The sequence below is a fragment of the Podarcis pityusensis genome (genome assembly GCF_964106645.2).
Source record: "Podarcis pityusensis genome assembly, chromosome: 14".
Classification (NCBI taxonomy): Eukaryota; Metazoa; Chordata; class Lepidosauria; order Squamata; family Lacertidae; genus Podarcis; species Podarcis pityusensis.
In genome coordinates, this window is record NC_138039.1 from 44,946,482 (window position 1) to 44,972,095 (window position 25,614).

Here is a 25,614-nt window from a genome sequence, read left to right on the forward strand (position 1 = left end):
CACCCTGTGGAATACCCTCCCTTCAGATGTGAAGGAAATAAGCAGCTATCCTATCTTTAAAAGACATCTGAAGGCAGCCCTGTTTAGGGAAGTTTTTAATATTTAATGCTGTATTGTCTTTAACACTTGATTGGGAGCCGCCCAGAGTGGCTGGGGAAACTCAGCCAGATGGGCGGGGTATAAATAAATTATTATTATTATTATTATTATTATTATTATTATTATTATTATTATTTGACCTATTGGCCCAGCATTGGAGGTGTGGAACCTGTGGCCCTCCAAGCGTTGTTGGATTCCAACTCCCATCATCTCAGACCATAAACCATGCTGGCTGAGGCTGATGGGACTTGGAGTCCAATGACATCTGGAAAATCAGAGTTTCCTCATCCCCGATCTACATTGACAGGAACAGCTCTCTGGGGGCTCAGGCAGAGATAGGTTCTTGCCACCACCTGATCCCTTTCTCAAAAAGAGGGCTGTTAACATATTTCCAGGTAATTCTGCCATGGGGAAATGTGAAACAGAATCTTAAATAAAGTGGTGCAGAGGAACAGAGGAAGCTGCTCTACCAGACCCTTGGAGCAGCCACCTTAGTGTTGTCCATTGTGACTGTCAGCCATCCTACCCAGAGAAGCAAGGGGATTGAACCTGGAGCCTTCTGCATGTGCAAAGTTACTCTGCCCCTGAACTCTGCCCATTCCTTATGCTCGGTAATGTGCAGTAGGGGAGCAAGCCACATCACAGCTTCAGTCATCTTTATGAACATGGTATCCTCTTAAGGATATCCACTGTCTGTAGATCTGGTCTGGCTTCAACTAGCTTGATGCTCCATTTGGTGCTAAGGCAACAGTGCATGCAGTTAGTCTACCTTTCTTGCTCTGACCCACGTCAATAGGAGCAGAGAGGGGACATCTGCCCCCAGTTGACTTCCATTCTGTGTCACTAACACCACCCAGGCCACGTGACTCTTTCAACTTTTATAACAGGGCACCTTTATTACAGTGACTGACCAAAGAACTCCTTGAACTCCTTCGGAACCTGAGGACAAATGGAGGACACATCAGCAATATATATATATAACAAAGGGAATATATCATTGTTCACCTCCTGCCACCCTTTTTTTAACTAGGGAAACTGCCTGAAGTGGCAGGGAACAAATGACCTCACAGAGGGGAACAGGGGTATTTGCACCAGGTGTACCCCCAACAGTGACATTTCTCAGGCTTTTGCCTAATTAATAACAAAGTCTAGTTGTGTTTGAGCTTGAGTTGCCTTTGTTTGTTATTGTGAGGACACGCTTTTTTAAGAAAAAGCTTAAGCCTGTGTATGGAATCCTTCTCTGAACCCAGAAATATTATATTGGAAGGAGAGTTCCAGGTCCCCCCCCCCATACCTTATCTTTATATTTCAGGAGAACCTCATATGTGTTACAGGATTTGGAGATCAATTCATCAGCATCCAGATCTACGATGTTATTGCACAGCTGTAACAGAGAAGAAAAGTGACAGCTTATCAGTCACCCAGGCTTGCTGTTTCACAGTTTATATTGCCATTTTTGTTTGTTTGGTTGCAAATGTATTGCAGTCTCTGATATGAAAATATTAGAATATAAGAAGAATGTGATCAGACTAAAAGTCAGTCGGCTCCAGCACCAGTGGGAAGCATCACTGGTGATGCCCGCCATCCTGCAGGATGGCACCGCCATCCCCTGGAGCCTCCTGACTCTGCTATTGCTCTTCCTTGCTGTCATTGAGTCTTGTTCACACATTACACCAAACATAGGTCTATGTGTTTGCATAAAAGGGTTAGACGTGTTGATTTGTACTACTCAACGTATTGTGTGCCCAGACTGTGCACTCATTGATTGTTATATCTGAATTAAACTCAGAGCTTAGAAAGCTATTATTTAGGGACTAGTTTTCAAAATGTTTAAAAAGGAACGAATATTGGTTCCTTCACAAAATGAACTAGTCCATTCACATTCAGTTCACAGTTCAATTCAAGTTCATCCAAATGATCTTTGGCATTTTTTCCAGGATCCAGGCTGTTACAATCTGCTGGGCTGATGTATAAAGCATATTTAAGAATATTAATAAAACATTAAAGCACATTCCACACAGTGGAATGTGATCTGTTAATTTCCCCCAACTATTACAAACTTCACAGAATAATAAAATTATAGAGTTGGAAGGGACCATGAGTATCATCTAGTTCTACCCCCCACAATGCAGGAATCTTTTTTGCCCACCATAGGGCTTGAACCAATTAGTCTAAAGAGTAAAAAAGCACATGTAAAAGAATAAACTTGAAAATGATCTTGAAGGTGACCTTTACCAGGAGAGTAACCAATTGGCGGCAGCAGAGATAAAAAATCTGTGGCCCTCAAGATGTAGCTGGACAACAATTCCCATCTTCCCTAACCATTGACCAGGCTGGCTGGGGCTGATGTGTGTTGGAGGTCAATAATATCCAGAGGGTTACAGGTTTCCTACCCCTTATTTATAGCATGGTTGCTGAATACGGTTAGCTCGTATTGGTGCATTATAATCTCTATGGCAGGCAGTAGCAAACATCTAGAAGTTCCCTAGGCATGCTCCGTTGCTTTCCTTCCAACCCTACAACTTCACCATTCAGCATTTATTTATTTATAAGAGTATATGTATGCCACTGTATCATAAAATATCAGGGCAGCATACAATGTTCACCAAGATTTTTGTAGGTAGCTTGCCTATGTGGGAATTCCAGGGTACCCTAGATTATAGTCCTGGTGCTTAAATTGTATCTCATGTAACTTTTAGGTGTTCTGATAGTCTGACTCACCATTAAAATGTCGTCTCCATTCATATCTTCTCTGAGGATCTGATCTCTCACTGTCTGCAACATTGTGTAGGCTACAATCACTTGAAAGTTTCTGCAAGGCAGCCCAGTCAGAAACACCTTGGAGGAGACCAACACAAACTAGAATTAGGGGTGAACGGATCAGTCTATTCCCAGCCTGTGCCAATTATATGTGTGTTCATTCATACGTCTGTTCCATCTCTGCATTCATCTGTGATATTTTTTTCCATTAAAAAAATCTGAACTCTAATTTTGTATAGACAGAGAAGATTTCCCCCCCAAAAAAGTTAAAAGAAAAGTAAAATACCACCATTATAAATATTCTGGAGGGTGTTGTAACAAATGTTGCTTACACATGATCTATTGTTCTTGTGTGAACTATACATTTTGAATATTATCTCCAACACATTTTGTTGTTATATTACCTCTAAAACAGCTTGTCCTGTGTTTGTGTATTTATTAGGACATTTAAAAATTAGCTTATGTCACAGTTTTAACAAATCTTTGCAATTATTTAACATTCATTCCCATATTTTCATATAATGGGATACATTATACCATAGAATCCTGTGCCAAATTCCGGGTTCCCATTCTTTTATAGAAGAAGAAGAAGGAGGAGGAGGAGGAGGAGGAGGAGGAGGAGGAGGAGGAGGAGAGGAGGAGGAGTTTGGATTTGATCTTCCTCTTTATCACTACCCAAAGGAGTCTCAAAGCGGCTAACATTCTCCTTTCCCTTCCTCCCCCACAACAAACACTCTGTGAGGTGAGTGAGGCTAAGAGACTTCAGAGAAGTGTGACTGGCCCAAGGTCACCCAGCAGCTGCATGTGGAGGAGCGGGGAAGAAGAGAAGAAGAAGAAGAAGAGTTTGGATTTGATATCCCGCCTTTCACTCCCCTTCAGGAGTCTCAAAGCGGCTAACATTCTCCTTTCCCTTCCTCCCCCACAACAAACACTCTGTGAGGTGAGTGGGGCTGAGAGACTTCAAAGAAGTGTGACTGGCCCAAGGTCACCCAGCAGCTGCATGTGGAGGAGCGGAGACGCGAACCCGGTTCACCAGATTACAAGTCCACTGCTCTTAACCACTACACCACACTGGCTTGTCCCCTCACCCCAATAAGAACATATGGAGAACCTGCAGGATCAGGTCAATGGCCCATCTAGTCCAGCATCCTGTTCTCACAGGGACCAACCAGATGCCTGTGGGAAACCCATATGCAGAACCTGAGAATAAGACCACTCTCCCTTGCTGTGGTCTCCAGCAATTGGCATTCAGAAAGGCCTCTGACCCTGGATCCAGGGCAAAAAAGAAGGAAGGAAGGAAGGAAGGAAGGAAGGAAGGAAGGAAGGAAGGAAGGAAGGAAGGAAGGACCCCTGGACGCTTCAGTCCAGTCAAAGATGACTATGGGGTTGCGGCGCTCATCTCCCTTTCAGGCTGAGGGAGATGCTGTTTATCCACAGACAGCTTTCCAGGCCATGTGGCCAGCAGGATTAAACCACTTCTGGAACAACGGAACCCCGTGATGGAAGCCAGAGCACTCTGAAACGCCATTTACCTTCCCGCCACATTTATCTATTTATCTACTTGCACTGGTATGCTTTCGAACTGCTAGGTTGGCAGGAACTGGGGCAGAGCAACGGGAGTTCACCCTGTTGCGGGGATTCAAACTGCTGACCTTCTGATCAGCAAGCCCAAGAGGCTCAGTGGTTTAGACCACAGCAACAAAGCTAAAGGGTTAAAAGGGCTTGGTGAGCTGGGAAAGTTTGTGGCAGAGAGAAGTCCAGAATCAGAAGCAGGAGAGGAAGGAATCCAAGAGGCAGAGAGTCTGGCTGGTGAAGAGGCACAGGTGTCTCTGCTGCTGCTGCGACAGCCTCCTCTCCTCGCCGGTCTCCCAGAACCCGCAGAGGCATGAAGCAGGAGGAGCAGAGGACAGGCATACTGGCGCAGTCTCAGATTGCTTGCAGAAACCCTGGGAGAGGAGAGCACTTAGGCAGCTGTGTGAAGGCAGGGACCTCCAGCCTCCACAACTGCCTCATAGGGGCAAGACCTACCAGAGAGAGTTGGTGTGCTCATTAGGCCTGGCACTCCTGTGCCAATCCTGATTTTTCTAATGAAGAGTTAGCTTCACTTAACTCTGTGTCATTTACTGCTGGCCGGCTCCTGACACCACAAACAACACAAGCAACACGAAGACCAGTATACTAGATAGCACTGCAATTCTTATTGCATAATATACAACAAAAACAAAAACAACTTGCGTACACTTGTAAATTCCAGCGAAACAGTCAGATTATCCGGGATCACTGTCCTACGTTGTTATTCACTTACTACTTTGGCACTATGAACGCCTAAAAAGTTTTACCACTTAGCCCACAGGATAGCATTTATCACTTTGTTTCAACTAGAGACTCATTAGACTTCTACAGACTTTCAAAGATTGACAGACGTGTGTTCATTTGATTTCAAATATATTAGGGAATTTACAAGTGTACACAATTTGTTTTTGTTGTATATTATGCAATAAGAATTGCAGTGCTATCTAGTTTACTGGTCTTCGTGTTGCTTGTGTTGTTTGTTGTGTTAAGTTTGCAACACAGAGGTTTGTTGTTCTGTATCGGCTCCTGACACCGACAGGGTTTTTGCAGGGGTTAAATGAGGAGCAGGAGACCCATGTAAGGAGCCACCTCAGTGGTTTAGACCACAGCACCACCCATATCCATTATGGCTAGTAGGCATTGATTGACCCGATCTTCCATGAAATTGTCTAATCCTGTTTTAAAGCCATCCAAGTTACTGGCCTCACTGCCTCCTGTGGGAGCAAGTTCTAGAGTTTAACTGTGTTGCACTGTGTGAAGAAATCCTTTCTCTTCTCTGTCCTGAATCTTCCATCATTCAGGTTTGTTGTTGTTGTTGTTGTTGTTTAGTCGTTTAGTCGTGTCCGACTCTTTATGACCCCATGGACCAGAGCACACCAGGCACTCCTGTCTTCCACTGCCTCCCGCAGTTTGGTCAAACTCATGCTGGTAGCTTCGCAAACACTATCCAACCATCTCGTCCTCTGTCGTCCCCTTCTCCTTGTGCCCTCCATCTTTCCCAACATCAGGGTCTTTTCCAGGGAGTCTTCTCTTCTCGTGAGGTGGCCAAAGTATTGGAGCCTCAGCTTCAGGATCTGTCCTTCCAGTGAGCACTCAGGGCTGATTTCCTTCAGAATGGAGAGGTTTGATCTTCTTGCAGTCCATGGGACTCTCAAGAGTCTCCTCCAGCACCATAATTCAAAAGCATCAATTCTTTGGCAAGCAGCCTTCTGTATGGTCCAGCTCTCACTTCCATACATCACTACTGGGGAAACCATAGCTTTTACTATACGGACCTTTGTTGGCAAGGTGATGTCTCTACTTTTTAAGATGCTGTCTAGGTTTGTCATTGCTTTTATCCCAAGAAGCAGGAGTCTTTTAATTTCGTGACTGCTGTCACCATCTGCAGTGATCATGGAGCCCAAGAAAGTAAAATCTCTGACTGCCTCCATTTCTTCCCCTTCTATTTGCCAGGAGGTGATGGGACCTGTGGCTATGATCTTCATTTTTTTTATGTTGAGCTTCAGACCATATTTTGCACTCTGCTCTTTCACCCTCAATAAAAGGTACTTTAATTCCTCCTCACTTTCTGCCATCAAGGTTGTGTCATCTGCATATCTGAGGTTGTTGATATTTCTTCTGGCAATCTTAATTCCGGCTTGGGATTCATCCAGCCCACCCTTTCGCATGATGAATTCTGCATATATGTTAAATAAGCAGGGAGACAATATACAGCCTTGTCGTACTCCTTTCCCAATTTTGAACCAATCAGTTGTTCCATATCCAGTTCTGACTGTAGCTTCTTGACCCACATAGAGATTTCTCAAGAGACAGATGAGGTGATCAGGCACTCCCATTTCTTTAAGAACTTGCCATAGTTCTAGTGTTGTGAGAGAGGGAGAAAACCTTTCTCTATCCACTTTCTCAATGCCACGTATAATTCCATAAACTTAGCACGTCACCTTTTCCTCGCCTGTTCTCTAATCTCAAATGCCCCAAATGCTTTAACCTCTTCTCGTAGGGGAGTCACTGCATTCCCTGGATTATTTTGATTGTCCTTTTCCGAATATGTGGCGACTAAAATGCTCCCTGCAACCCAAATATTTGCCACTTGCTGATTGTTGTTTTAAAAAAAGATCTGGACAAAAGTTTTTATTTAAGTATGTGTTCTTTATCACTGTACATATTTTAACACATTTCTGCAATTTTGGGCACACTTTGCTACATTTTGAGCTGAAAATTGTACCGAAAGATTCAGAGAAGTGTAAGATCTGAAGGATTATTCCATCTCACTCAGCACATTGGTCTGGGAGCTGCAGCAGATCAGATCAATTTGCACTGGAATGCACAGAAACTGAATTCTTTCAGCATACTTCACTAGAATCAGTGGATGTCATGGGGAAGTGGGCTAGGGAGAGGGTTGAACCGCTTGAAATCTCTGCTTAGCATTTATTCTACTTTCTCTTCCCCATCAGTCATTTTAGGTCGACAGCAATGTGTGCACCCAAGTGTTGTTTTGTGTAAGACATGCACTATGTCTGAAGGAGAAAGGATGACAACAAGGTGATATGAGCGACACTGCAATGCCTGGTTATTATAGAAGATGCCTGTTTTGTAACACCAGAAGATCACACTGCAAAGAATCTTATCCCTGACTTATCAGGATCTGTATAGAAGGAGTAGTTCAGCGCACCATTCAAGGAAGTGTCTAGTCTGACACACAGCTGGGTGCCAGCAGGAACCACAAGGCAACCTAGAGCCTTAGAAATGAGTCAATTTCCTCTGTAACTTCCTTTGTTTTTCTCCTGATTTGTTTTGCTCTGCGTGCCACTCATCCCAGATTCCGGTTTAACTAGGAAAATGGCAAACAACAATTTCAGAATTGGAGCATGCCTCATTTACAGCCTTCTGTTCCTTCAGAGAATTTGCATCTCTTAGACCCCTCCCCTGTGCACAGGTACAATGACAAAACACTGCAAAATGGCTCTCTTGGTGTGGTTGCACATCAATAATGGTTTTTTTTGGGGGGGGGGCCCTTTGGTCTTGTGCATTAGTAAAACAACACAACCCAAAGAATCTTCATTAGTTATTGCATTGCAATACAGAATTAGGTGCGGAAGGTGCAACTCTTTTTTTTTTAAATGATATTTATTAAAGTTTCAGATAAAAAGAAACACATCAATAGAAGAGAATTTAACAGTAAAAAGAAAAATACACAATACAAAATACAAAATTAAAAATAAAATAAAAAGGAAAAAAAAACAGTTAAAAACAATTCTATCTTTTCATTACTACTTTTGAATTTACTTATTTTCTGGACCTCCTCATACCTCCCTCTTTTGTATTCCAATTTAGTTTATTTGTCCAGCAATTCCTTTCCCTCTTTTTTAATCCCAATCCTTAATCTTAATATAATATAACATTAAATTTTTATCTATTAATAGCCAATTTTCCATTCTTTTAACCTTTTTATTCCTAATCCTTAATCTTAATCTATATATAACTTTAAAGCCTGTATAGCTAGAAACCATTTAATTTCAATCCAACATCACTCTAACATTCATTAATTTTGCAGTATTTCTGTAAATAATCTTTGAATTTCTTCCAATCTTCTTCCACCGACTCTTCTCCCTGGTCACGAATTCTACCAGTCATTTCCGCCAGTTCCATATAGTCCATCAGTTTCATCTGCCATTCCTCCAGTGTGGACAGCTCTTGTGTCTTCCAATACTTTGCGATGAGTATTCTTGCTGCTGTTGTTGCGTACATAAAGAAAGTTCTATCCTTTTTTGACACCGTTTGGCCGACTATGCCCAGGAGAAAGGCCTCTGGTTTCTTCAGGTGCAACTCTTTACCCACACTTTTGCCATGTGGGATGTATATTTTAAGAACTCACCTTATTTCTAGAATGCAATATGTTTTAAACTGCTTTTAATTTTATGTTTTAATTGTTGTAACCTTCCCTAGGACCTTAGGATGAAGGACAGCTTATTTATTATTGTTGTTATTAATAGGCTTCTTTGTTCCACCTTTTATCTAGGCTTGCGTGTAAATTAATGATGGGGGGGGGGGAAGGAAGATGTAAATGCAACAGAGTTGCCGAAAGTTGTAGCAGAATGTGCATGCGGTGTGTGGCACATGCAACCTTTGGAGAGTTTAAAAACCAAGAAAAATCGAGAATTCTTAATGCATTGAATCTACTTTGGACGCAAAGCCTAGGTGTGGATGTGACCGTTGTGGGTTTATCCTGCCACAATGAGGCCCAGCTTCAAGATTTGGAGGAGACCAGATAACTTACTGTTCAGGTGCTTTCCCTTCCCCATATTTTCCTTTCCCACTCCATGCCCTGCCCAAGATTAGGATACTGAGTCACTGCAGCCTTCAGGAAATGAAGCAAAGCCCTTTATGAACAGAAAAACTCAGGTTTCCTGTGGAGCACAGACTGATCTGGGCTGAAAAGTTTTTTCTGCATGCATATTTTTAAATAGAGCTTAGCTAAATCCAATTCTGCCACATAGCCAGTACAACAGAGAAGGTGACCTTTGGTTATTTCTTAAGCAAGACAGAGGTAAGCGAAACCAGTGCAGGGAAAACAAATGTGGCATTATTTGGTGGAGGAAAGAGGGCAGGGACAAGGTTGCTTCTAAGGTAGGCTTCCTCAAACTCGGCTCTCCAGATGTTTGTGGCCTACAACTCCCATGATCCCTAGCTGGCAGGACCAGTGGCCAGGGATGATGGGAATTGTAGTCTCAAAACATCTGGAGGGCCGAGTTTGAGGAAGCCTGTACTAAGGTCTCCTGTGGCTCAGGGGACGGGTGGTCTCAGCTGGTGCAGAAGGGGTGGAAGCTGTTAGGGGAGGGGTGGAGCCTAGTGACACTTTCAGGAACATCTGGATTGGTGTGGTGAACTGCTGGACTGGAGGTGGTAGCTTCTCAGTGGATTCTTCATGCTCTGGATTGACTCTGCCCATTCAGGCTGGTCATTGGATCATTTTGGGCAGGAGACAGTATAAAAGGACTCCTGTTCCAGATGAGCTTTATTTGAGCAGGAATGTCTTCTTGTGCTCTAGCGTGTCCATGTTTCTTTGGTGGTTGTTTGGTTCTGGCTTGCTCCTCAGCTCTGCTTTCCAGTGAGTCCTTCAACCCTGATTACTGGCTGGTTTGATGGTTATTAATTCAAGGTTCCGGGCTCATCCAAGACTTCTGCCTGTAACCCAACTATGACCAGCCCTGTCTTTAGCATATGCACCGCTGGGGTGCAAAGATCCTCCCAGCACCCCCAGTATGCTTATGTCAGACACCACGCTTATGCCTTATCTTTTGTTGTGAATGACAAGCGCCATCATTGAGTCTGACAAGCACCACCGTTGTGAATGACAAGCGTGACACGTCTTTGGTAAATGAGCGCACAAAGTCAAAAGTCCTTTAGTGAAACAATAGGTATACATTTCGGTAATACCTAGGTATACATTTCGGTAATACCTAGGTATATATGTATTTTGTTTTTCTACCTTTATCAAAATTATTTATCATTTCATAACAGGTAGACAGTTAAGAGTTTAGGCGACTTCAGCGGCGGGCGCCCGGCGCCCCCCAGAATTCGGCACCTGGGTGCCTTGCACCCCTTGCACCCCCTGGGTAAAGATGGCCCTGACTATGACATGGGCAAAGGATTGCACATAGCTGGAACAAGCCTGACTTAAGGCATGTAGGAAGCTCAGTATTTGTCTGCACTGATTGGCAGAGAGACCTTCTACATGCAAAGCATGTGACGGCTAAAAATTAGCCGCTGTTTCTTTAATACAAAAGGAACTGAGTCAGCATGAGTCAGCGGCCTACAATGAATTGGCAAAGCCTGCATGATGCATACAACCTTTCACCTGCATATGCCTGTATATATAGAGTGGTCACTGATGGTGTGTGCGGTGGTTTGGTCGGATGGTCGAAAGCTGGTTGCGTTTGATATGTATAAAGCTGTCGGTCGTGGTTGTAGAAGACAACTTTTAAGAATAAAAGCAGCATTCTGCAAAGTACTCTTTCTCAAGGACCAGGCAAAGGAGGCAAAGTGTTATGTACTGAGTTGAATACGATCCAAAAGGCAGCAGTCTGATTGGTCCTAGAACAATAGGATTTAGAATGCAGCAGTCTGATTGGTCCTAGAACAATAGGGTCCAGAATGCAGCAGTCTGATTGGTCCACAGGAGCCACCTAATCCAGCTCCAGGTGGAAGTGAATCCGCAACCTGATTGGCCTACAGGTGAATCCCGGAATTAGCCAATCACGTGGGGCCCATTGTGTAAATAATGTATATAAAGCAGACATTCGGGGGGAACTTCCATTCCTCCTCACCACTATGAGCTGAATAAAGAGCATGAAATCCACTCTTGACTCCGAGTATATTTCACAGAGGAGGTCAGAACCTTTTCCTTTTCAAACACAGACAAAGCAGATGCCCCACCACTGGTCCACAGTCCTTCCTTTGCTTGGTTTCTTGGTGATAGAGACTGACAGATGTATGAGAAGAGGGGGTTACAAAAGAAAAATAGAAACCCTTTAAGCCATAAGGAAATGAGCTTGTCCCTTTGATTCTGACCCTTCACCCTGAAATTTTACTCCTTCCACTAGAGACCCATAGAAGAACCCTGAAACATTAAAAGATCAGGTCAAACTCTGAGGTCTGACAAGCCTAGGAAGGATAGGCAGCATTTGCAATAAACTGCTTGAAGCCCAAAGACCCCTAGAGGAACTGGCTAGTAGGCCAACCTGCTACAACAATAACACCAACACAAATCCTAATGGCCTGGATTAATTGAGCTTCTTTGGAGATAGCGAAGAACTTTCCTTTCCCAATCCAGATGGAGCTTTGCCCTTTCACCTCCCTTCCACATAATTACCGGCAAACGGCTGGTGTGCAGAAGCCGACTCAGCAGGAAGGACAAACACAAGGGAAAAATTCTCTGCACATATTAATTGAAATAATAAAAGGCGCCGGGGTACAGGAGGGGTGGCTGAGGCTGCTAAACAAATGGCTGCTGTTCGGCGGGGTCAGAACATCCTGCTACAGCAGCAGTCCTGGCCTCCATTTGGGATTCGACTTAAAAAGGCAAAAAAGGAAAAAAGAAAAGAAAAAGGCTTTAAGAGGAGCTGTGGCGCAACCACTAATGCGCACCAGCTGTGTAGCTGGCAGGAATCACTGGCCAGCATCAGGGAGGCAACTGGCGCAGTACCATGGAGAGGCTGCTTCTTGTCTGGCAAGGCTGCCAAGCCCCCTAATTTTTGCCCAGAGAGTCAACAAAACGGAGAGAACTGCCAGCCGTAGTGAAACAGATTTTGCATTTAAAATCCACTGTGGCATCCGCTGCACGGAGAAGATTTTGCTCACTGGAATCTGAATGCAGGTTTCCAGGACTGTGCTGAGAATCTCCCTTTCCCTCCCTCTCTCTCTAGATATATAGTCTCATTTAATTATGCATTTGCTTTAGGAACTGCCTCTCTATCACTGTTGCTCTTAGGAATGACATGTGGAAGCAATCTAAATCCAGTTAGCCAGCATGGTAGCAAGCAAAATATGCCAATGCATTAAGATGCACAGATGAAGCTGCCTTATACCAGCCGAGACGATTTGTCCATTTAGTCACCCAAACAGGTACTGAGGGGTGTTTTATATCCAGCATCTCTTCAGGAACATAAACTTCCAGCCATGTAAATAGCAAAAACCACTCACCTCCCAAAGTCTCCAGACATCGTCAAAAGACTTGAAAACTCGCTGGAAAAACAGGCAGAACCAAGGGAACAAGGACTGTACCACTCGACCTTTCTCTTCTAGAAATGTTAAGGAAATGGAAATTTAGTACCCATGAATCTCAACCCAGAGGGACTGGGCTGATTGACCTAACAGAACAAATAGGTACCTTTGAGCTCATCTAGTTCAACTTCCTGATCCATGTAGGATCTGCAGTGCAGTGCAGGATGCGACAACAATATCCCTGATAGGATGCCCTGTCAGCCAGCATCTGCTTAAGTACTGACAGCAAAGGAGAGCCCACCACCCCTGGGAATGCCTTCCTATTGTTGCTTTGTGAATCAATGATGCTGATGGCATCTTGGAACAGTGAGATACAAGACTTCCTGTCCTGCTGTCTTCTGTGTTGAGGACAGAAGGTAGAAACATAGAATCATGTAGGTCATCTGCTTAAGCTTCCTGCTCTGTGCAGGAAATCCACAGCTACAGTATTCTCAAGAGATGGCTGCTCAGCCTTGGCTTGAAGACCTTCAACCTTTTAGGCAAATTATTCCATGATCCAATTGCTCTTACTGTGAACACATCTGTCTGTAGCTTTCCTTTGGGGAATTATAGGGACAGAACTACCCAAATTGTATAGAAATTTATTCGTGTTTGCAACTACAGCTGCAAGAATGTTACTTGCCCAAAAATGGAAAGAAGAAAAAGTCCCAGCGAAAGAAGAATGGATACAAAAACTTATGGAATTATGGACTTCTCTGCGACCCATCCCCTCTGCAGGGAGGTGGGACCAATTCAGATGGTCCGCCCCTGCCACTTAATGGATCCAAATGGTTTCCAGAGAGTGGTAGGGGATGCTTTATCCCATGTTGATGGCCTTTCAGCCGATTCCCTGGTGGCCCGCTGGGATGTGGAGTTAAGCAGGGCTACTGACTGTTTGGCTCCGAAGCGCCCTCTCCGATTGCATGGAGCCCGGACAGCCCCGTGGTTTTCCACGGATCTGAGGGCAATGAAACAATCGTTGAGACAGCTAGAGCGCCGGTGGTGGATAACTCATTCCGAATCTGACAGGACACAGGTTAGAGCTCAACGTCGAGCCTACCAAGTGGCGATAGCGACGGCGAAGAAGACTTTCTTTGCCGCCTCTATTGCATCTGCAGAAAACAGCAGCAGGAGACTTTCTCAGGTGGTTCACAATTTAGCGGAACCACCTGCGACATCGGGGCCCAGTACGGGCCACATGATCTCCTGCAATGATTTTGCAAAGTTTTTTGCAGATAAAATCGCTCAGATTCGGGAAGAAGTAGACTCCACCGTGGGAGCAGGGCCGGAGAGTGCTAGAGTCCTGTCTAGTCAAGTTGCGGGGGATCAATTCCAATCTGTTACCGCCGAGGATGTGGACAGGCTGCTTGGACGAGTGAAGCCAACCACCTGTCTCCTTGCCCATCCTGGCTTATAAAAGCTAGCTGGGAAGGACTGGGCGATAGGCTTCGTGGGGTGGTGAATGCTTCCCTCCGTGAGGGAGCCTTCCCAGACCCGCTGAAAGAGGCGGTTATTAAACTGCTTCTTAAAAAACCATCTTTAGATGCGGCCACGATGGCCAATTATCGCCCAGTCTCAAATCTTCCATTCTTGGGCAAGGTGATTGAGCAAGTGGTTGCTGAACAACTCCAGGCACGCCTGGAAGAAGCGGACCATTTGGATCCCTTCCAGTCGGGATTCAGGCCTCATCATGGGACTGAAACTGCCTTGGTCGCACTGGTTGATGATCTCCGGCGGGCTAGGGACAAAGGTGAGAGCTGTTTCCTAGTTCTGCTGGATCTCTCAGGGGCGTTTGATACCATCGACCATAACATCCTTCTGGACCGTCTTGAGGGGCTGGGAGCTGGGGGCACTGTCATACAGTGGTTCCGCTCCTTCCTCCTGGGCCGTGTTCAGAAAGTGGTGTGGGGGATAAGTGTTCAGACCCCTGGGCTCTCACTTGTGGGGTGCCTCAGGGTTCTGTCCTCTCCCCCATGCTTTTCAGCATTTACATGCAGCCACTGGGAGAGATCATCAGGAGGTTTGGGTTGGGTGTTCATCAGTATGCGGATGATACCCAGCTCTACCTCTCTTTTAAATCAGAACCAGTGAAGGAGGTGAAGGTCCTATGTGAGTGTCTGGAGGCAGTTGGAGGATGGATGGCGGCTAACAGATTGAGGTTGAATCCTGACAAGACAGAAGTACTGTTTTGGGGGGACAGGAGGCGGGCAGGTGTGGAGGATTCCCTGGTCCTGAATGGGGTAACTGTGCCCCTGAAGGACCAGGTGCACAGCCTGGGAGTCATTTTGGACTCACAGCTGTCCATGGAGGCACAGGTCAAATCTGTATCCAGGGCAGCTGTTTACCAGCTCCATCTGGTACGCAGGCTGAGACCCTATCTGCCTGCAGACTGTCTCGCCAGAGTGGTGCATGCTCTGGTTATCTCCTGCTTGGACTACTGCAATGCGCTCTACATGGGGCTACCTTTGAAGGTGACCCGGAAACTACAACTAATCCAGAATGCGGCAGCTAGACTGGTGACTGGGAGCGGCTGCCGAGACCATATAACACCGGTCTTGAAAGACCTACATTGGCTCCCAGTACGTTTCCGAGCACAATTCAAAGTGTTGGTGCTGACCTTTAAAGCCCTAAACGGCCTCGGTCCAGTATATCTGAAGGAGCGTCTCCACCCCCATCGTTCTGCCCGGACGCTGAGGTCCAGCTCCGAGGGCCTTCTGGCGGTTCCCTCACTGCGAGAGGCCAAGTTACAGGGAACCAGGCAGAGGGCCTTCTCGGTAGTGGCACCCGCCCTGTGGAACGCCCTCCCATCAGATGTCAAAGCGATAAACAACTACCTGACATTCAGAAGACATCTGAAGGCAGCCCTGTTCAAGGAAGTTTTTAATATGTGACATTTTAGTGTATTTTTCATCTTTGTTGGAAGCCGCCCAGAGTGGCTGGGGAAACCCAGCCAGATGGGCGGGGTACAAATAATAAATTATTATTATTATTATTATTATTATTATTATTATTATTATTAATGGTGAACCTTACCGGAAAAATAAGAAATTAAGATAACAAACTTGTTAAAAAAGAATGGAAATGGTTTGTGGAATACAGTGGTACCTCTAGTTACGAACTTAATTCGTTCCGGAGGTCCGTTCTTAACCTGAAACTGTTCTTAACTAGAGGCGTTCTTTCGCTAATGGGGCCTCTTGCTGCTGCTGCGCCGCCGGAACATGATTTCTGTTCTCATTCTGGGGCAAAGTTCTCAACTCAAGGTAACTCTTCCAGGTTAGCGGAGTTTGTAACCTGAAGAGTTTGTAACCTGAGGCGTTTGTAACTTGAGGTACCACTGTATCTACAAATAAACTGTAAACAGATAAGAACGTTGGCAGGATTGTTGTAATAACCTGCAGTTTTATATATTTAAAGTAGATGAACAAATGAGTAAATTAAATTAATTTGGAATATGCAGAAAATATATAAAAAAATTTAAGGAACCACAGAAAGAGGGTCAAGGAAGTTGAGTTTTGAAATGTTAAAATGATTGTAAAATTATTGAAATGTATAAAATTGAAAATAACAAATAAAAGAAAAGCAGGAAAAGAATCTGTCTCTAACTAAATATCAGTAATAGGGACTCTTTGCATACATATCTTGGCCTGTATAACTTCTGATCCTTAAAGCCAACAATACTTTTCACTACCCATATATTGTGGCCTGCTAGAGTGGTTGGCAATCCCAAAACTGTTGCTGGCATGTTGATGTGGCGTGATATCTGAAGAAACTGGGCAGGTGGCAGAACTTACCCAAATGCTTTGCAAAGGTTGGATCCATAAATGCAATCAAGGCTCTAAGCATGATCAGGTTTTTCTCCACCCCAACGTTCATAATGCAGCTATTCTCCTGGAAAACAAGAATCCTGGGCTGTGAAAATATTCAAAGGAGAATGATGAGGCCAGATGGCGCAGGCTGGCTGCGTCCTGATCTTGCATAGGTCAGTCCACATGATGGGAATAAGTCCTCCCCAAGACACCCAGGAAACCGAAATATATAGTTGTTCCAGGGACACATTTGTACTCTGCCCAGACCTGTATGGGAAGAGTCCCTATTGAGGATATCTAGCAAAATGCTGGATGTGCTAGCTTCTGTTCCCCAGCACAGAATGCAGAACAGGCACTCCTGCACCTCTGCTTCAACAGAAAGTCCTTTGCCTCATTGATCCAAGAGATTGTAACTGGAGCTGTGCACTGTCCCGTGTCTTCTATTTTGTTTTATAAAGAAAATCCCCAGCATTTATTTGGAGTTCAGAGACCTTCCTACATCAAGCAAATGCACTCTTTAAAAAGACTTCCACCCCAAGCTTTCCATCCATCAGGACCCACAGGATGGCTTAATAAATATATAAATGAGTTAAAGCACATGAACCTTGTTGTATCAGAATACATATCTATTGATAGGATCCAGCTTGCTGTTTCACACAGTGGCTGGGCTTGTGGAAGTCCACAAGCAGGGTATAAGCACCACTGCCCCCCTGCTCCCCTGCTACTCATCAACATACTGGTATTCAGTGGCATACTGTCTTCAGATATCTGAAGGGTGGCTGTTGTTGTTATTAGAACTGATATACGGAGGCAGTTCACAAGCAATAAAAGCACACAGCCAAATAATGAGTATCAAACCAATTATAAAAATGCAGCTACCTGTAATTAAAATAAATAGTAAAACAACCACATTAAAACATCTATAATTAAAATACATAACAAAGAAGCCAATTAAAATACATAGTAAAGAAGCCTATTAAAACAGTGTAACAGCAAAAACCACAATCAAAGCCAGGAATTCCAGCCAGGAGGTCAGGAGAATGCTTGTGTAAACATGTGTATTCAAAAGCCGGTGGAATGCCAATACTGATGGGGCCTCTCATATTTCAGCATGCAGTAGAAGATGGAATCGACTTATTATCAGCTGTTCCAGGACTAGAACTAAGGAGTGGGACTGGCTAGGAAGTCGTTTTCAGCAAATCTTCCTAATAGTAAGAGCTTTCTACCAGGGGAATGGATTGCATTAAGTGGGGATGGGGGCTCCCCATTGGTGCAAGCATTTAAACAGAGGCTGGATAGTCATCTCTCAGGGATTCTGTAGAATCCTGCACTGCAGACCATGCACTGAGCAGAGGGTTGAGTACAAATTCCAAAGTCCCTACCAGCTCTAAAGTGTTTTGACTCTGGAGACTGTGTGGACCCATAATGGCTAACAGTACCTGATAGAAACCATATCTCTGACTATCAGTTGCTGGCGATCACAAGTGAAGAAAGCCCTGTTGCACCTGGGCCCTGCTTGTGGGCTTTCCAGAAGGTTACAACAGAATCGTGGACTAGATCCAGCAGCACTCTTCTTGTGTTCTTACCAGCTGTTGTACAGTTGGTGAGAAACAAGGAGAAAGGTCTTCTGCACAACAGCATACAGACTGCGGAACTCTGCCACCAAGCGCACTATCACTGATGGTCTTCACAGAATGTACTTTTCAGCAAGCATTTAGCATTCTGTTTGAGTCTTTAGTCTCCCTGCTGTATTTTGATTTCTTCTGCTGCTCAACTCTTTTATTGGCTCCATTCTGATTTTTGCAAATTTCTTGAATAGTTAAAAATATTGCAACCTGCTTTGGACACTTCTTCTTGCAAAGGCAAGGTGCAAATCAATCAATCAACCAACCAACCAACCAACCAACCAACCAACCAACCAACCAACCAACTTACTGTTTTTTGGAGGAAGAACTGGAAGAGCCAGTAGATCTCATGCTCCTTCTCCACAAGTAGACGGAAAAGCAAGAGCATCTCATGGAAGCCTTGCTGATATTCTGCCAGAGAGCAGAAAGAGTGTGGGATGGGGAGATACAGATGAAACGTTCTGCCCATCACTCTTGTTCTATAATTATTCTAGTTCCCCATTTTTCTAACCAGATAATTCATTGTTATAACTTGTCCCCAGTTACAACCCACACTCAAGCACCACTGATGTGGTGCCTCTTATCGTCCTTCCAGGCCAGAGGACACTGCTGTACCAGCCTCCTCTGATTCTGAAGACTTTCTCCCAGGAGAGCCCACATCACTCCCATGCCACAAGTGTGGGATAAACAGTCTCATATAAGCAACATGCTTAAGCCTAATTAATGCATGAAGGGGTTAAGACCATAGAGTAAGCTGTCATGCCAGACTTAGCTCAGGTCAACCAGGAAGTTTTAAACTAAGGGTAAAAAATAAATAAAAATTCAGCAGCACTTTGCCTGTCTACCATGAGACAAGTAGGAAATGTAATTGTATTTAAACAACAACTGTATATGCCAGAAATCTGGCCTGGGAAAAATGGGAGGAAAACCAGAAAAAACTAAAATAGTGTAGGTTGGCAATGGCATTAGAATTAACCTCTACAAAGGCCAGATACGATGGGATTTTCTGTTTATCTACTTACCAGCTTTCACATTGCACACATAGTTCAGCAGAAGGATCTTTTCCAGCTGGCTTTTGTCTACAAGTGTGTTGCCCTGTGCATCTTTGATGTAAAGCCTCTGAACATCAGATTCTGTGGAAAAAGAAATGGCCACATGGAGCTATTGCCACAAACCAAGCCAGAGCACAAGGAGAGAAAGGTGCTGCAACCCCTCTGAGTGATATTGCCAGCTTGCTGCAAGCAAAGACCTGGATTCAATCTCAACCATTATAATTTATGCTGTAGTAGATGCCAGTGAGCCAGGCAGTACATTCACTTGCTGATTGGTCTCACAGCATGCATTAAAACATCTCATTTGCACATTAGTATCTCCTCTTTCTCCTTCTAATTCATTCCAACAGTCTCCTTATAATCTTTGGATCTTTTCATGAATGTCACCTACTGTGCTTTTTGGCAATGGCCCCAGGGTATTTTGTTTTTTGTTTGTGGGGTAGGGCAAGCTTCTCTCAGTGCCCCCCTCTTTTGAGTGCCCTCCCTGCTGTTGCAATTGCTCAGGAGGCTCCCAGATTGACAATGGACCCAAGTGAGGTGTGGGTCTTGGTAGGTTCCATACACCTCCAACTCCAAATGCCCATATGTTGACTAGATTTTAGTACATTCTCCAGTCATTATGCACAATCCCCAACCAGGTCTTGGGGTAATATGCATATATTGACTGAATTTTGTTCCTCGTCTGGCCATTATGCATGACCTCCAACAGGCTTTGGGGAATGACACATCTCAACTGCATTTTGTGCATTCTCTGGGCAATATGCACACTCTTCAGCCAGTGTGCACAGTTTCTAAGAAACATGGCCTTTTCTATTTCTTCTTCAGAAGTGTGAAATTTGTATTCCCTAAACTGCATTACTTACATCACAGGTGCCTACACAACAAAAAACACTGTTGCTGTATGTAGGTTTTATTTTATTTGTTTTTTATCTTATATTTTGGAAATGTACATCCAGGTTTTTTTTCCTTTAAATTTTTTGGCGCTCCCAAGAGAGTGGGGCCCTAAGCTATAGCTTGTTTAGCTTATATGTAAATCTGGCACTGCTTGTCCCAACAGACTGCTCTCCATGAAAGGTGTTGAGTAGAGCTCTGATAGAGACAGAGCCATGAAACAGAGATAGATGTAAAGGTAAAGGTAAAGGCTGGAATGGATCTGCAGCTACTGCAATCAGAAGTCCTTCTCCCTTACACTACCACCACTTCCAGAGACAGACACAGGCAAAAACTGCAGATTCATTCCAGATCCATTCCAGCTGGGTTGCAACTCTCTACTCCCTCCTCACCATGATTCCCAGTTAGTCAGTTTGCTAAAAAAAAACACATTAGCGCATGGCTATGTCAGCAACCACTAAGGGACGCGGGTGGCGCTGTGGGTTAAACCACAGAGCCTAGGACTTGCCGATCAGAAGGTCGGCAGTTCGAATCCCCGTGACGGGGTGAGCTCCTGTTGTTCGGTCCCTGCTCCTGCCAACCTAGCAGTTCGAAAGCATGTCAAAGTGCAACTAGATAAATAGGTACCGCTCTGGCGGGAAGGTAAACGGCATTTCCCTGTCCTGCACTGGTTTGCCAGAAGCAGCTTAGTCATGCTGGCCACATGACCCGGAAGCTGTACGCTGGCTCCCTTGGCCAATAAAGCAAGATGAGCGCCGCAACCCCAGAGTTGGTCATGACTGGACCTAATGGTCAGGGGTCCCTTTACCCAGTGGCGTAGCGTGGGGGGTGCAGGGGGGGCCCGGCAGCACTGGGCGCAACATCTGGGGGGCGCGCGCTCGCACTCGCAGCTCTCTGCCCCTGCTAAAATGCACGGGTTAGGAGGCGCAAATTACTTGCCTTGCCCCGGGTGCTGACAACCCACGCTACGCCACTGCCTTTACCCGTTACCTATGTTATGTATGGGACGCGGGTGGCGCTGTGGGTTAAACCACAGAGCCTAGGACTTGCCGATCAGAAGGTCGGCAGTTCGAATGCCCGCGACGGGGTGAGCTCCTGCTGCTCGGTCCCTGCTCCTGCCCACCTAGCAGTTCAAAAACACATCAAAGTGCAAGTAGATAAATAGGTACCGCTCCAGCGGGAAGGTAAACAGCGTTTCTGTGTGCTGCTCTGGTTCTCCAGAAGCGGCTTAGTCATGCTGGCCACATGACCCGGAAGCTGTCTGCGGACAAACGCTGGCTCCCTCGGCTAATAAAGCGAGATGAGCGCTGCAACCCCAGAGTCGGCCACGACTGGACCTAATGGTCAGGGGTCCCTTTACCTTTTATATTAGCAACCAATAGAGTTGCTGTTTTTCTCAGAAGAGCAAGAGAAGTGAAAACCGCTCATTTATGTATGCTAATTCATCCACACATCTAGAGGTTAAAGAGTTCATAGTCAAGTGAAGAAACTGATTGTAAAAAGGGGGGGAATCTAAAATAAAAGGCAGTGAGGCGATTTAAAACAAGACAGGAAATTTCAAAACTCTAATGGTGAAGGTGAGATGTCTTGAAACCCCAAGTGCCCTTGAAGTGCGCATCGTTGAGGAACTGCTATCTAACACGTTATCTTTTTCTATAAAAGTGGGAAATGATTTCATTTTAGACCAATTCCTGGGAGAACGAAGGGCAGTAATAAAGGGGAACATTTCCCTGGGTATGTGACCTGCTTAAGGAATCCTCTGCCGAGATGGAATATCTATTACTTCTGAAGGTCCCGCCTGGGTCCCACCTAAGCTGTAAATCTTTCTCTAGGCTCCCTTGGCCAGATTTATGACCATTACATTGATTTGTAACATTAATTCTGCGGTATCGTTTAATATTCTTTTTGTTATACAACTGGGAGACGCTTGCATGGGAATCTGAATATAATCATAATAATCACTTACGTGCTGCCTTCCTGTCATTTGTGAGAAAATATACTCTTTGGTGCTTTTGTGGCCTTGGATTTTGGGAACATCATTTTCTAACTCTGACCCCATCTGCACTATGCATTTAAAGCAGTAGCATACCAATTTAAACAGTCATGGCTTACCCCAACGAATCCTGGCAGCTGAGAGTTGTTAAAAGACCTCTATTTCCCTTACAGAGCTACAATTCCCTGGGAAGAGGGGACTGACTGTCAAACCACTCTGAGAACTGTGGTTTTGTGAGAAGACTATAGGGAGTCTCCTAACCACTCTCAGCACCCTGAACGAACTGCAGTTCCCAGGGTTTTTTGGGGTGGGGGGGAGCCATGCTTGTTTAAAGTAGTACAATACTGCTTTAAATGCACAGTGTAGGTGGAGCCTCTCTCTCATCTCACATATGTGTGCATTAAAAAGGTAAAGGACTCCTGGATGCTTCAGTCCAGTCAAAGGCGACTCTGGGGTTGCGGCACTCATCTCACTTTATTGGCCAAGGGAGCCGGCGTACAGCTTCTGGGTCATGTGGCCAGCATGACTAAGTCGCTTCTGGCGAACCAGAGCAGCACACGGAAACGCCGTTTACCTTCCCACTGGAGCGGTACCTATTTATCTACTTGCACTTCGATGTGCTTTTGAACTGCTAGGTTGGCAGGGGCAGGGACTGAGAAAGGGAGCTCACCCTGTTGCGGGGATTCGAACCGCCAACCTTCTAATCAGCAAGTCCTAGGCTCAGTGGTTTAGACCACAGCACCACCTGCATCCTTTATTTGTGCATTACATTTGTATAATTACATTTTGTTAACCCTTTCCTGCCCCTTAACAAGCTCAGGGTGCTCTATTTCAGGTATGGGCAATCGAAACAGCCTTATGCACACAAAACAATGAAGGAGAAGTAGCCCAAGAGTGAGGGAGAAAAGAGACAAAGCCACACTGCTGATACTCATGTGTGAAATATCATGGGAGCAGTAGCCACATGTTTTGAACACCATAGGAACACAGAAAGCTGTGTTATACTGAGTCAGATCGATGACTTCCGGAGGCGGCGCCAGCGGTCGATGGCGGATTTCCTCGGATAGAGGGAATCAGTGCCACGAAAAACAGGGTCGAATCCCGCTTCGGCGCAGCGGGGGACCCCCAAAAATCACAGGCGGGGGAAGCCTGTGAACCTGGGACCCAGCGGGCACATTTGGCGCCCCCCCAACCCGGCAAAAAGCCCAGAAACGGGCTTGAAATCGGAGCGGGGGAGAGCGCTGTGCTGTGGGCTGTCTGCTCGTTCGTGGTGTGAAGCCGCAAGCTGTTGACCGGAGAGCGCTGCCTTTCTTCCTTAAAATCCGGACTTGGAAATCAACGATCCGTGAGTAGGATAAAACCCAAATTGGAACTGTACAAATTGAAAATTGAAATCAGGCTGAAAACGGAAGGAGGCTTAAAAAGGAAGTCAGCCTCTTTTATTGTAGATAAATTAAAGCATTGAACTTGAAAGTGGAAGCATTTGGAAAGTACGTCTTAGTGGATTTTAATCCAATCATCTAACCTGGACTTTTCCCTCTATAAGTTGAGGGAAAAAGGGGGAGATTTTTGGAGGTGATTTCTTCATAAAGAGTGGAAAGGAAGAGACTAAACCATCACTCAATTCCCTAGGAAAGGATTTTCCAGGTCCTAGGAAAGAAAGAGAGGTACTGTCTTGTAATACATTTTGACAGCTAGTCCTGCACTGGAAATAAAAGTTTGGACAGATTTTGTGAATACATATCTCCTGGTCCTAAGCTGAAAATTGTGATAGACTGTTTTCCTTCTGAACAAACTAGGGGGGCTTAAAAAGGAAATTAAAGTATCCAAGAACTTTTATGACTGTTACAGTGTCCCCCTAGTGGAACTTGGAACTGTTGCAACTTGTTATAACTGTAATTGTAGCAGGCTTGAGGAGTTCTCACACTGCTTGGGAGGAAATTTCCACTGTTTAATTCTAACTACGTGTCTGACCTTGAGAATTATCTAAGGAATGGCAGATAAAGAGAAGGCGGATGCTTCGACTACAAGATCGGGGAGGCCTCTTCGCTTAGAAGAAGGATTACAAAGGAGAGCTTCGGCCTCAGGCCCCTCTGGAACTTCAACAACAGCCTCATTGGCACAATTAAAGGTAAAAAGCTCGACAAGTGAAGAAGCCTTTGCTCAAGTTTTGGCCAAAGTTAATGAATCTTTGAGTAAAATAAGTCAACAAGTAGCAGAGGCTTCTGACAAGATTGACCAAAATACAATTAGTATCAATCAGAATACAGCAAGTATAAATAATTTGGGCCAAAAAGTAAATACTAACACAGAGACTATTCAGAAATTATTAGAGGAATCGGCCTCAATTCGCCAGATTGCTGAAGAGGCTAAAGAAATTGCTACAACTTCTGCTACGGATGTTAAGGAGGTTCAAGAGGAATTACCAACACTGCATAAACAATTGGAAGACCACAAACTAACTCTGTCTATGATAGATTTGAAGGAGAAGCAAGTGAATCTTCGGGTCAGATCAGTACCTGAGGTAGAAAAGGACAACTTAGCTGAATTTCTCACGCAGGAATTTTTGGACTTTTGGGACCCAGAACTGGTAAAAGGCAGTTTCACAATAGTAAATGCTTTCAGACTTGGGAGAAGAGGAGAGAAGAAGGTGAGAGACTGCCTGATTACTTTTCGAACAAAAGAAGAGAGGGATAAGATTTTGGGCCTACACTTCAAGAAGACACTGGAAATCCAGCGGACAAGGGTAGAAATATTCAAAGATATTCCGAAATATCTTCTGGATCTCAGATCAAAATACAAAGACCTGGTTATCCTGCTGAGAAGGAACAACATCAATTTCAGGTGGGAACTCCCTCAAGGCCTGTCTTTTAGTTACAAGGGAAAGAAGAGGAAAATAAGATCGGAAGACGACAAAGATAAATTTTACAGGGACCACGGAGAAGACTTACAAAAAGAACTATTTCCGGAACCAAAAGACCGTTCGAAAGAAGGGATACCACCGACGGAAGAGGAACAGGCACTAGGTGCAGTAGGAGGAGAACTAAAACAATAACATCATGGCCCTGCAACTTTTAACATGGAACTGCCGGGGTTTGAATTCCCCTCAGAAGAGGAAGTCAGTATTTCATATATTAAAAAAGGAACAATTAGACCTAATTTGCTTACAAGAAACACATATAACAAGATTACACAGGAAATTGTTGATAAATAAAAGACTTGGTCAGGAATTTATTTCGTCAGATAAAGTTAAAAAGAGAGGGGTTGTGATTTACGCAAAAGACAATTTATCACCAAAATTTGTTTTTAAGGATGACCAAGGAAGATTTGTGGCAATTGAAATTCAAACACAAGGAGAAAAATTTTTGATTGTAGGAGTTTACGCACCAAATGATGGGAAATCTGATTTTTTTAAGAAGTTGCATGAGACCTTGATGGACCATATGGATTACAACATAATTTTGATGGGAGATATGAATGGAGTGGTATCTACTTATATGGACAAAGCACAAAGACAGGTAGTCACCAAAGATGGTAGACTACCGAAAACCTTT

General features: G+C 44.5%; 1 protein-coding gene across 1 annotated transcript in view; it reads right to left on the minus strand.

Annotated features, from left to right (window-relative positions):
- Positions 1-968: 968 nt before the first annotated feature.
- Positions 969-25,614, minus strand: part of TBC1D21 (TBC1 domain family member 21) — a 43,107-nt gene continuing 18,461 nt past the window's right edge. Inside the window, exons 5-11 of the mRNA XM_080980513.1 lie at positions 19,147-19,257; positions 18,435-18,535; positions 16,485-16,581; positions 12,634-12,731; positions 2,821-2,937; positions 1,394-1,483; positions 969-1,038 (exon numbers count right to left, since the gene is read on the minus strand). Of these exons, the coding sequence (XP_080836639.1) occupies positions 997-1,038; positions 1,394-1,483; positions 2,821-2,937; positions 12,634-12,731; positions 16,485-16,581; positions 18,435-18,535; positions 19,147-19,257 (656 nt within the window). The 3' untranslated portion in view covers positions 969-996. The remainder of the gene's footprint in view (positions 1,039-1,393; positions 1,484-2,820; positions 2,938-12,633; positions 12,732-16,484; positions 16,582-18,434; positions 18,536-19,146; positions 19,258-25,614) is intronic.